This window comes from Saccopteryx leptura, chromosome 11 (genome assembly GCF_036850995.1).
Source record: "Saccopteryx leptura isolate mSacLep1 chromosome 11, mSacLep1_pri_phased_curated, whole genome shotgun sequence".
Lineage (NCBI taxonomy): Eukaryota > Metazoa > Chordata > Mammalia > Chiroptera > Emballonuridae > Saccopteryx > Saccopteryx leptura.
The window spans coordinates 43360410-43373754 of NC_089513.1; the positions used below are offsets into that span (position 1 = coordinate 43360410).

Consider the following 13345-nt stretch of genomic DNA (forward strand, 5'->3'; position numbering starts at 1 on the left):
CCTACCTGTCCTTATCTGTCCCTCTCTCTGTCATTCTCTCTGTTTCTCTCACAAAAAAAAAAAAAAGGGAATAACTAGCAGGTTTCTGAGTCAGGCAACTGGATAGAGGGTATTATTCACTGCATGTAAATTTAAGGGACAGGCAAAAGAGAAAAGCAAGCTCCATGAGGACAGGAATCTTTGTTTTCTTCACTGATGTCTAGAAGTATCTGGAACAGTGCCTGGCACACAGTATGCACCCTATAAATATTTGTAGAATGAGTTACTCTGCCCTATTACATATCTCCTATTGTTTTATTCATTGTGAATATACCATGGGCATTTGAGAACATAATCTCTATTTTCAAGATACAATGTTTGATATTTACCTATTAATTGTATTATTTAGCGCATATGTATAATACAATTAACATATGTATGAAGTTTTTTGTTTGTCCAATTGAACTGTCATAGAACTATAGTGATGAATTTGTCTCCTATTACCAGTATGTTTCTATTTATCCCTGTACTCCTGCACTTTTAGTTTGATGAATGATGGCGCCCAGTTGTTTGGTTGGTGTCAATAGATACTCATCACCATTTTATTTTCATTTTAACTGTATGCTGCAGCATTAAAATATCTTTTCATTTTAGACTGCATGCTTTAGCATTATAACATGTATCTCTCTGACTTCACTTGTTTAATGCTTTCTGTCCTGAATTCAACATTGTCTGACATTAAGATCATGACCCTTGCTTTTTTGTTTGCATTTGTGTAATATAAAAAATGGATTAAAAATGAGAAATAATGAGCTCAACCACATATTTAAATGCTATAATTAAAACAATTTAGCATAACTCCTTTTCTTTCCTTCTTTTCTTTGTGACAGAGACAGAGACAGAGATAAAGAGAGGGACAGACAGACAGGAAAGAAGGGAGTTGAGAAGCATCAAGTCTGTGTCGCGGCACCTTAGTTATTCATTGACTGCTTCCCATATGAGCCTTGACCAGGGGGCTGCAGCAGACTGAGTGACCCCATGCCCATGCCAGTGACCTTGGGCTCAAGACAGCAACCTTTAGCTTCAAGCCAGCAACCTTTGGGCACAAACCAGTGGCCATGGGGTCATGTTTATGATCCCATGCTTAAGCCAGAGACCCCACACTCAAGCTGGTGAGCTCGTGCTCATGCCAGATGAGCCCATGCTCAAGCTGGTGACCTTGGGGTTTCAAACCTGGGTCCTCCACGTCCCAGTCTGATGCTCTATCCACTGTGCCACTGTCTGGTCGGGCTAGCATAACCCCTTTTCTTAAAAGCTGACAACTAAGTACTCATTTAGAAATATTCCATGTCTACTAGACTTATCAGGGTGATCACTTTGTAAGTTATATAAATGTCTATTCACCATGTTGTACAGCTGAAACTAATATTTTGTCAACTGTATTTTTTTAAAAAGCTAAAGAAAATTTTTACCAAATAATTTTCCCAAAAAGCTAAAGAAAAAAGAAGTTTATTACCAAGATAATAAAAAAAAAAAGACCCTAGAAAAATAACTCTGTATATTATATTAACTACCCAAAGGCAAAGTAAGGATTATACAATAAAACGTAACAAACGGGGCCAGTATAAATGAAACTATTAGTGGAGGGATGATTTCTTCACATTGTACCATACACTAAAATAAACCAACAATGATCAAGAATTGACTAAAGATTTGATGAAATGTAGGTAAATATCAGCATAACATTGTGACGGAGAAGAGTAACTATGAAGGCAATGGTGAAGCACAAAAGAAACTCAATATATTCTTCTATATAAATAAAATATTTAAAAAATAGAAAGGTGATGGCCCTGGCCAGTTGGCTCAGCGGTAGAGCGTCGGCCTGGCGTGCGGGGGACCCGGGTTCGATTCCCGGCCAGGGCACATAGGAGAGGCGCCCATTTGCTTCTCCACCCCCTCCTCCTTCCTCTCTGTCTCTCTCTTCCCCTCCCGCAGCCAAGGCTCCATTGGAGCAAAGATGGCCCGGGCGCTGGGGATGGCTCCTTGGCCTCTGCCCCAGGCGCTAGAGTGGCTCAGGTCGCGGCAGAGGACGCCCTGGAGGGGCAGAGCATCGCCCCCTGGTGGGCAGAGTGTCGCCCCTGGTGGGCGTGCCAGGTGGATCCCGGTTGGGTACATGCGGGAGTCTGTCTGTCTCACTGTCTCTCCCCGTTTCCAGCTTCAGAAAAATACAAAATAAAAAAAAAACAAAAACAAAAAAAAACAAAACAAAAAAAATTAGAAAGGTGAGAGGGAATAAGGTGAAAAAGAAATATGAGTGTCAGAGCACTACAGGTTGCTTCTATAATACCTAGACTACTGACCTGACCCTATGGCATTTTTACCTCCAATCTTCTTTCTAATAATAGCATCCCTCCGTCACATGACCAAACACTGTATTCACCTCATGTTATCTCTGTTGCTTCCTTTTTATGTTCAAACAATAAATTTTCTATGATGGCACTTTTTAAAATATTTAAATAATCAATATAATTATAAACAAAGTAAAAAGGCAAAAAAACAAAACAATTGTAAAAATAAAAAATTCCAATAAACATAATGGACAAGTGGTTTGCATTCTTAAAATATAAATAATTCATTAAACTGCTAAGAAAAATACTAAAACCTCTCTAAAACTAAAAGAGTAAAATGCACAAATAGACAGTTCACTGAAAGAAAAGATACAAATTAGTAATAAATATTAGAAAGTTGTCCAACTTCAAGAATAAACAAGAAATGGTAAGATAAAACAATGTGATACCATTTGGGGCTCATAAAATCAGCAGAAAGAAGAAAAAATAGTCATTGTTCAAGTATATTATAGAACTTTTCATATACAGCCTGGATGACAATGTAAATTGGTAAAACATTTTTGGAAAAGATTTTGTTAATATGCATTAAGAATCCTAAAGCAGTTCAAATTCTTTAACCCAAATTTCTTATGTAGGAATCTACATCAAAGAAAGAGTTGGAAAGTTGGCAGAATTAAATACAAAAAATGTCTGATAACATCATTATGTTTGTACCACCCAAATAGGACACAATTTAAATGCTCATTCATAGACTAGCTAAATAAATTCTAGTAAGTCTATTTGCTAAAAATATCCATGGAAATCACTGAAAATATTTTAAAGAGAAAGGGTAGGTAGGATGCCAAATATATGGTGACAGAAGATTTGACTTGGAGTGTTGAGCACTCAATACAATGTACAGATGATGATTATAGAATTGTATACTTGAAACCTGTATAATTTTATTAATCAATGTCACCCATAAACATTTAAAAATTTTAATACATATTTTAAAGAACATTTAATGATGCTGGTCGACATGTCCTACAAGTGTATATAAAAAGCATAAAAAATACTCACCCTTGGAACAACGTAGGGTAGGTAAATTTCAAGACAGACAGCACATACTGAAAAACAAATACCAGGTTAATGGACACTTTTAAATTATAGAGAATTGATAAACCACATAGTCAAAGAAATCCCTACTGAAGAAACATAAGGCCTTTATTCCCATCCTCTCCCTGCCAAAATCACACATTGGAAATCAAAAAACAAACAAAAAAGACCTTCCAAGTCACACTAAAGAGTGGGCCTGCTTTCCCCCCGTGCACCAGAAGCCAGCCCACCTCAGCTGGAGAATGAGCAAAGTGGGACAGCAGCCGAGCCTGATGTTCAGACGGTGGACCACTCAGCATCTTCCCAGAGCCCAGAGCATCTCCAGAGAAAACCAGACAAACCCTGGATACAGTCTGTTTTCTCAGCGTGTCCACTTTATCTGCTCTCCAGTCAGTGTCCCCAAAAGTCCAACCCCCTTCTTTGTTTCTCTTCCAATAAAAGTGCATCCTAGTCTTTCCTGTTTTTCTTCTGTGTTTAGGTTTTGTTTGGTTTTGCATGCTAAGGATTGTTTTCCTAATTAATTCTACTTAGATGTCACAATTTTTGCTGTGCTCTAGCATTTCAAGTTTTTGTGGGGTTTTTTTTTTTGTTTTTTTTTTGTATTTTTCTGAAGCTGGAAACGGGGAGAGACAGTCAGACAGACTCCCGCATGCGCCCGACCGGGATCCACCAGGCACGCCCACCAGGGGCAAGGCTCTGCCCACCAGGGGGCGATGCTCTGCCCCTCTGGGGCGTTGCTCTGTCGCGACCAGAGCCACTCCAGTGCCCCGGGCAGAGGCCAAGGAGCCATCCCCAGTGCCCGGGCCATCTTTTGCTCCAATGGAGCCTCGGCTGCGGGAGGGGAAGAGAGAGACAGAGAGGAAGGAGAGGGGGAGGGGTGGAGAAGCAGATGGGCGCTTCTCCTGTGTGCCCTGGCCGGGAATCAAACCCAGGACTTCTGCACGCCAGGCCGACGCTCTACCACTGAGCCAATCAGCCAGGGCCTCAAGTATTTTTTTAAACCAACTCAGCTAAGGTCAACATGTATTTATATTGTTAAGTTTACAGCACTTAATGAATGGGGGGATTGTCTTATGTCCTTTTAGATCTCTTTTGCTATTTTCTATCACTAAGCACTTTAAAAATTTTAAAGCCTAAAACCATTAAATGGCTTTAGGAAGGACTCCACTGATTCTTCACATGGCCTGAAAAATGGAATAGTGTTGGGCAAGTTTATATATCAATTTGCATGAGTTCCTAAATGTCACAGTGCTGGCTAACTGCCTCTGTGCACGGGTATACATTTATTAGAAATGACCTTCTCCCTTCTCTGGTCTATTTACTGACATAAGTCTATATGTTCCTCCCCACTCTTCTCTGACATTTTCATTCTAGAACACAGATAAAGCATTAAGTGGTTCCTGGACCATATCCTGCATCACCCTTAACAACTTTCATGAAAATAACAAATATTTACTTAGTTTATTGTGTGCTGAGCTTTGTCCTAGATACTGAGGGTGATAGAAAATGCTGAAGCTCTCACTTCACCTTCCTAGAAAACAGTGAAAAAAGCAAATCCCTGACAAGGTATATCTAAGTCCTAAATATAATTATATTTCTCCTTTCAGCAAGTCCTCATACCACTGAAAAGTGCCGCTGAGAGAGAGCAAAATGCTGTTTGGAAGAACAGTGAGAGCTTCTCCAGGAAGAGGAAGGAGCAATTTGGGAGCCTTTGAAAGGAGAACAGATGTAGACTTTGCCTCCAGACTGAAGGCTTCATGCCTGTGAGGAGAAGGACAGGTGGCTGCCTGGGCCCGAGGTCCGGGCACTGCTGGAACCTCCCACAGGATGGAGGAACACGCCATCCTGACTGGGCGGCCAGGCCAGGAAAGCCAGAACACTTGCTGTTCAAACAGTGATGAGACTAAGGAACGAAACTATGATGTAGAAGATTTTCTTAATGAATTTTCTTTTTTAAAAGATCTTTTTTATTCATTTTAGAGAGAGGAGGGAGGGAGGAGAGAGAGAGAGAAAAGGTGAAGGAGCAGGAAGCATCAACTCCCATATGTGCCTTGACCAGGCAAGCCAGGGGTTTAGAACCGGTGATCTCAGCGTTCCAGGTGGACGCTTTATCCACTGCGCCACCACAGATCAGGCTTAATGAATTTTCTTTATACAAGTAGAAGGGAAACAGTTTGAGGAGAAACTACAGAGAAATATGAAAATAAAGAAACTAGCATAGAGTGTTCTAAAAACTTGAAGAAAAGATCCTCGATTGCAGACACAGAAAGACTTCGTTAATTCTAAGAGAAAACCCATTTGGCAGAGATGGGATGCGGAGGAATATGCCCACGGGGTGCGCACTCCACAGCTCCTTTCTCAGTTGGTCTCTATTTGGTCCCATTCACTTTGGCTGCTGGAAGGAAGTGTGACCTTCCTGGCTGAGAAGATGAAACTATAGCATAATCTGCGAGTTACTAAGTCCCTACCTGAGCCCCGTTATGAACAACCACCTCTCCTACCCCTATGTGGGCCTTGTGGCTGCTCTACATGGCTCTTAACTTCACCTCCTCCTTCCTCTTTATACTATCCCCTGGCCTCACCTCTCTCTGCTCTCTGCTGTTCTCCTACTTTCCATATAGCTCCCAACACTCCCCAACAGCCCTAAACCAAAGCATCCAAACCGTCATGGAAAACGCAGAAGGATGTTCCTCGGCTTATTGTTTAAAGTCTGAGGGCCCCTGGCAATTTATTTCTATTCCCCAAATTAGATATTCTTGGGGCAAGAGGATTTGGTTTATTTTTATGTAGCACCTTGAGACGATGCACATAGAAGGTACTCATTCTTTATTACAATAAAATGTTGTGGTGCCTCAATCAAAACAAAAATAGTGCCACAGATGCACATGTACACGCAGAGGGGGATAAGGTTCAGTGAACTAACCACTGTCTGCTGCTGGATTTTTTTCTTTTTTTTGCTTAGATACACATTTTTTTCTAGCCAATGCCCCAACTCTTCTGATAATTATACAGAAATTAAGGCAGTTCATTCTGTTTTAAAGTATAATGTTATCAATATATCAATCATGTTAGCTAGACAAATTAAAATATACTGCTCACAAAAATTAGGGGATATTTTATCACTTCATATTCATTTTGAAATATCCTCTAATTTTTCTGAGCAGTATAGTTAAATATAAAGGCCAAGATTTCACAAATTCACATATTCCTGAGTACATACTACAAAAAAATCTTTAGCTTAGCTCCCTGTCCCATGAGGAAAAACCGAATCTGTTAAAAGCTAATAATTACTGTGTCATACCGTAAGCAAAAGACTTGCCTTCCTCCCTTCCCTCTCCTAGAGAAACTACCACTTACTTTATGTAGCATGCACCATGATGTTGGGCGCTCAGCAGATTGCCTTACAAACATCATTTTAATTAATCCTTGTGACAACTCTGTGAAGGGGACTTTTTATCCCATTTCAGATTTAAAAGACTCGGGTTTAGAATCATTCAAGTCCCAAAGGCCAGATAAGTGGAGCCAGGATGCAAACCTCTCTCTGGCTCCCAGCAAGGAGGTATTAATGGATCCTTAAAGGCCCATCACCATAAGTAGAAATCCACTGGACAGGGAAAGAGGTATCCTCTGAACATACTGAAGACAGCCACTTGCACTGAGAAAGACAGTATCGTGAAATGCTGTTTCTTAATAGTTCTTTTCCAGAGAGCAAGAGGGGTTTTGGGGTGGTGGGGGCGGGGGGGGGTGAGGGTTGGTAAAGGGAGTAGCAGAGGTCCTACACTGGGGAAGGTGGTCCTGGGCCTGTTACTACTTGGGCTTGGTGTCTAGCCCAGAGTCCAGGATAAGGGCAATTCCCCGTCCCAGCCAACCTTTTCCTGCATGTACCACCCCGAGGCGAGCTTCCCCTCCTAACAAAACAGAAAACATGGTGCCACTTGCTTTTCTTCTGCTTCACAAAGCGGGTTTCATGACATTACTTTAGACAAATTAAGTTTACGTTTTATTTTTAAAAAATAATTCCATGAAAAATTATTGAATATACTGGAAGTGGCAGGGATAGTAACATATTAAAAATAATCGGTTTGGGAGTCAGTGGTGTGCGGCGGAGATGGAGACCGAGATGGACAGATCTCTTCTATTTAAAGGCTTCCAGTCAGTATTCGAGGGGGTTCTGGGGCAAGGGCATGTTTAGAAAAAAAAGGCAGGATGTGCCCGATTTCTTCCCCTATTCTTCCTTCCCCGAGGGAATGGGAACCAATTGTTTTCTCTCCCTTAGAAGTAGTACATACTGCCCCAAATTAAGTTCCTGCAAATTCGCCAGTCAAAAAATCCGGTTTCCCAGGAGATGTGCAGAATGCTTTTCAGGGCAGGAAACGGGGCAGTGCAGTTAACACAGGCTATTTCTAAAAGAGCATCCCACACAGAGCCGATTTCTTCTCCATCACCTTCAGGAAACAATCAGATAAAAGCTGGTGGCTGCATCTGTTCCATGTACAATCAGGGGACTCAAATCTCCCACGCGGAATCCTCGCTTCCCCGCGCCCGATCCCCTCACCTTGTTCGTGAGGTAAAAAGCCAGGTAGCAGGTAGAAAAGATGAGGCCGACCAGGCACCTCTTCGTGCACATCTGTCAATTCACAGCCCTTCTCTGGGACCCCGCGGCTGGAGCTGGGCCGCCACCCTGGCTGCCTGGACGGCCACGTGGCTTCGAGCTCCACCAATGGGCATGGGACCGCCCCCTGTGCCTGGCTCTTACGGGACCGCTCCTCTGTAGGGCGGGGTCTACTCGAGGTGGGCGGGGCGGCACTCAGCTGGCGGAAGGACCTTGGAGGAGAAGCTACGTTGGCCAGGGCTGTGACCACCTGTAGAGAATGAACGGATGGTAGCTGTATAAAAGCAGAAAGTGGAAGAAGAAAAAAATGCAGTTGACAGTACACTTCACAACACCCCATTACCATTCAGAGAAAAACGTTCATAGCTACTTCTATACAGGGGACTTAAATATTGTTTGTGCTTTACTGAATTTTTCCAATTTTCTACATTGAGTCTGTATTACTTTCGCAAACACAAATTTTTTTTTAAATAATAAATGTTATTTTAAAAGAAGGAAGGCTGCGAGAGAAGGCACTAGAATGGGTATAGTTGTTTTTCTTTAAGAGAAGGAATTCCATTTTGTTGAGATTTATATAAGAAATTATTCAAAAAGTGGGGTTTCAAGCACAGCTCCTGTTTCTAGTTTTTAGGGTGGGAAATTGACCTGTCAAATAGTAGTAAACAAACATGAAAACAGTAATGGACTTGGTCAGGAATTAAAGGTGCAATTGAAATGTTTGCCACATGTAGAAACAAACGGATTTTTAGAAATACCACACACACCAGAAAATTTTTGCTCATTTTTACTTGTATTTCCTACCTAACATTGTGTATCAAACTATATCATCCAAGCAAACACTGGATGTATTGTCTTTACATAAAAGACAAATAAACTAAGAAGTTCTTTTCCCTTAACATTATTTTAGAAAACCGATTTCAGATCTAAATTATCCTTACAAAAAAAAAAATTGTGCCCAGTAGAATTTGCTTGAAATCAATGGTTGGTTTGATTTCCTGAGATTTTCCTGAGCTCTTTTAGTAGATGAACAAACTCAATTCAGGCCCCATTATTTCTTAGTTATTGTTTCATTTATTTTCCTTGACAGAATTTGCTTAGCAAGCAGAAACAAGAACTATTAAGAACCATGTAAACAGAAATTGACATCGGTTGCAAAGGTGCTGCAAATCTTGTAAAAAGTTTTGATTTTTCCAAAGCTGCATTATTCTGTTCCACAAAACAAACTCAACTAACACTGAATAGCAATGAAATTATCAGGGCTTACATTGACAAACAATAAACTATGAGATTGAAGCAGACATTTTATATACATGAAAAGATTTAACTAGTTATATTGTCGAGGTCTTTGAGACCAAAAGATACAATTATTAAATTTTTGATAATGAGTCTATAAGTGCTCCATAAACGTTTGTTGAATAAAAAGGAGGAGCTTGCATAAAACAATACCTTGTGAGTTTTTTCCCTTACAAATATGTTTAATAATAATATTTTGAAAGCAAACATGGAGAATTTTCAAAATATGGCAGAAGCAGCTGCATATTTTTTGAGACTCCTCTAAGTTCCCCTTAAAAAACAGACAGACAGCCTGACCAGGCAGTGGCGTAGTGATAGAGCATCAGACTAGAATGCAGAGAACCCAGGTTCAAGACCCTGAGCTCGCCAGCTTGAGCATGGGCTCATCTGGTTTGAGCAAAAGCCCACCAGCTTGAACCCAAGGTTGCTGGATCCAGTAAGGGGTTACTTGGTCTGCTGAAGGCCCGCAGTCAAGGCACATATGAGAAAGCAATCAATGAACAACTAAAGTGTTGCAACGCGCAATGAAAAACTAATGATTGATGCTTCTCATCTCTCTCCGGTCCTGTATATCCCCCTCTCTGACTTACTCTGTGTCTCTGAAAAAAAAAAAAAAAACAGAAAGACTACCAATATTCTTCTGAATGTAGATACAAAAATCAGCAAGATACTAGCAAATGGAATTCAGTAACATAAAAAAGTAGTATATGATGAGGAAAATAAAGCAAGGTTGATCTCAAGAAAAAAAAAGGAGCATATACATGACTAAGTGTGATTTATCCCAGGAATGTAAGGTTGCTTTAACATACAAAAATCAATTAATGTAATACACCATGTCAATAAATAAGACAAAAACCATATCATCATCTCAATAGAAACAGATAAATTGTTTGACAAAATCCAACACACTTCCATAATAATAATTAAAAAAATTAAAACTAGGAATAGAAGGGTACTTCCACAAGTTAATAAAAGGCATCTGTGAAAGCCCTACAGTTAGCATTATTCTTAGTAATGAAAAACAATGATGTCCTCCCTAAGGTTCCTGAACAGGAGAAGGATGACCATTGTTGCCACTTCTATTATACATTGTATTGAAAGTTCTAGTAGGACAATAGGCAAGAAAAGTTTTTTTAAAGGCAACCAGATTGCAAAAGAGGTCAACACTTTATTATAGATGAGAAGATTTTGAATATCAAAAATTCTACAGAACACACTAAAATGCTATTAGAACTAAGAAACGAGTTCCCCAAAGTTGTAAGATACAAAACCAATACACAAAAAAATCAATTGCATTTCTATACATATGCAATGAACAATTTGAAAATTAAACTTGGGGGAAATTTTAATTAAAAATAGCACCAAATAGAATAAAATATTTAGTAATAAATTAAGCAAAATAAGTGCAAAATTTATTCACTGAAAGCTATAAAACATTATTAAAGAAGATAAAAATAAATGGAAAAATAGTCATGCTCATAAGTTGGAAGATTTGACATCATTAAGATGGCAATATTTCTCAACTTGATCTACTAATTCAACATAAAACCTTATCAAAATTCCAGGTGGTTCCCCTGCAAAAATTAACAAGCTAATCCTAAAACTCATATGGAAACTCAAGATACCAATTATAGCCAAAACAGTCTTTAAAAAGGAGGAACAAACTTAAATGCATAGATCTTGAGTTCAAAAATTACTACAAAGCTGCAGTAGTCAAAACAGTATGGTACTAATATGATAGAATACAGATCAGTAGACTTGAATTCAGAAGTAAACCCTCACATTTATGACCAATTGATTTTTGACAAGGGTGCCAAAATAATCCAATAAGTAAAGAATAGCACTTTTCAACAACTGGTGCTGAGACAACTGAATATTGACTAAAGGTGGGCCCTTATTTTATACCATACACAAAAATTAACTTTCAAATGCTATGTGAAAGAAGCCAGTAACAAAAGACCACATGTTATACGATTTCATATGAAATATCCAGAATAGGTAAATCTATAGAGACAGAAGATAGCATAGTGGTTGGCTGGGGCTGGGAGGAGGGGGTGAAGAGAATGGAGTGATTGTCTTGATGGTTGCACAATTTAGAGAATATACTAAAAATTATTTAATTGCACTGACTGAGTTATATGATGTGTGAATTATATCTCTACAAAACTGTTATCTAAAAAAATGCCTGACCAGGTGGTGATGCAGTGGATGGAGCGTCGACTTGGGATGCTGAGGACCCGGGTTCAAAACCCTGAGGTTCCTGGCTTGAGCACAAGCTCATTGGCTTGAGCATGGGGTCACCAGCTTGAGCATGGGATATTAGACATGAGCCTTTGGTTGTTGGCTTGAGCCCAAATGTCACTGACTTGAAGACCAAGGTCGCTGGCTTGAGTAAGGGGTCACTGGCTCAGCTGGAGACCTCCAGTCAAGGCACATATGAGGACGCAATCAATGAACAACTAAAGTGCTGCAACAATGATTTGATGCTTCTCATCTCTCTCTCTTCTTGTCTGTCCCTCCCTCTGTCTCTCTCACTAAAACAAACAAACAAGAGACTGATCATGGTAGTGCAATGGAGAGAGTGTTGACCTGGGACGTTGAGGTCTCGGGTTTGAAACTCCAAGATTGCCAACTTGAGCTCAGGGTTGCCGGCTTGAGCTTGGGATCATCAACATGATCCTAAGGTCATGGGCTTTTCTTTTTCTTGTTCCTTTTTTTTTTTTTTTGGTGGGTTGGATGGATAGATGGATAAATGGATGTATGGATTGGATAGATGACAACTTTTTTCAAACCAAGGCTTCTTAAAGAAAGGGCACCAACTAGGTTTCCCGCTAGGAAGTTGCTATAAAAATCTGCTGAAATATCAAATCTCTTTACTAAGAGTGTCTCAAGCCACACTGATGTTCCAGAGAAAGGGGCAGCATGGAGTCTTTGCTCCTTAGAGAGAAGTTACCTTTCCCATGACTCAACCACCAAAGGCAAATTAAGCCACCTTCACTGCATGCTTCCTAAGGCAGGAGAAGTCACCCTTATATTTAGAAAGGATGTTCCCAGATCAAACAGGTTCTATGAAGCCCCTCCCCCTTCAAGGAGTCTCAGCCCACAGGGCTCCACTAGCTCTTCTTTTTTTTTTTGTATTTTTCTGAAGCTAGAAACCGGGAGAGACAGACAGACTCCCGCATGCGCCCGACCGGGATCCACCCGGCACGCCCACCAGGGGGCGACGCTCTGCCCACCCGGGGGCGATGCTCTGCCCCTCCGCGGCGTCGCTCTGCCGCGACCAGAGCCACTCTAGCGCCTGGGGCAGAGGCCAAGCAGCCATCCTCAGCGCCCGGGCCATCTTTGCTCCAATGGAGCCTCGGCTGCGGGAGGGGAAGAGAGAGACAGAGAGGAAGGAGAGGGGGAGGGGTGGAGAAGCAGATGGCGCTTCTCCTGTGTGCCCTGGCCGGGAATCGAACCCAGACTCCTGCACGCCAGGCCGACGCTCTACCGCTGAGCTAACCGGCCAGGGCCTCCACTAGCTCTTCTTATCTTGGGGTAATAGACAAGGCAAGGGCTGGTTTGAAGCTCAAGGTTGCTGGCTTGAGTCCAAGCTTGCTGGCTTGAGCAAGGGGTCACTGGCTTGGCCTCAGCCTCTGGGTCAAGGCACGTATGAGAAGCAATTGATGATCAACTAAACTGATGAAACTATGAGTTGATGCTTCTCATCTCTCTCCCTGCCTCTCTCTCCCTCCCTCTCTCTTTCAAAAACAACAAAACAAAACAGAATATATATATTTCCCACTTATATATATAGTGCCATAAATAGAGAAAAACAAAATATTTTTATTAAAAAAATGGTCCTGAGTTACATAGGATTCAGAACTGCTGAGTCCCATATAAACCTAACATGCATATTCATAACATTCCACTCTAGTTACCTTATACACATGACCGACTTTCCTGCCCTTATGCCATATCCGATACCCTGCCTTCCACCTAAGCTAGCTTTATAGCTTCTCTCTAGACTTCATGACCC

The 13345-nt window shown here is 40.9% G+C and overlaps 1 protein-coding gene across 1 annotated transcript in view; it reads right to left on the reverse strand.

Annotated features, from left to right (window-relative positions):
- The window catches only part of LOC136382842 (UDP-N-acetylglucosamine transporter TMEM241), a 101967-nt gene extending 93839 nt beyond the window's left edge, over positions 1-8128 (reverse strand). Inside the window, exons 1-2 of the mRNA XM_066352200.1 lie at positions 7978-8128; positions 3387-3433 (exon numbers count right to left, since the gene is read on the reverse strand). Of these exons, the coding sequence (XP_066208297.1) occupies positions 3387-3433; positions 7978-8049 (119 nt within the window). The 5' untranslated portion in view covers positions 8050-8128. The remainder of the gene's footprint in view (positions 1-3386; positions 3434-7977) is intronic.
- Between the last annotated feature and the right edge of the window lie 5217 nt (positions 8129-13345).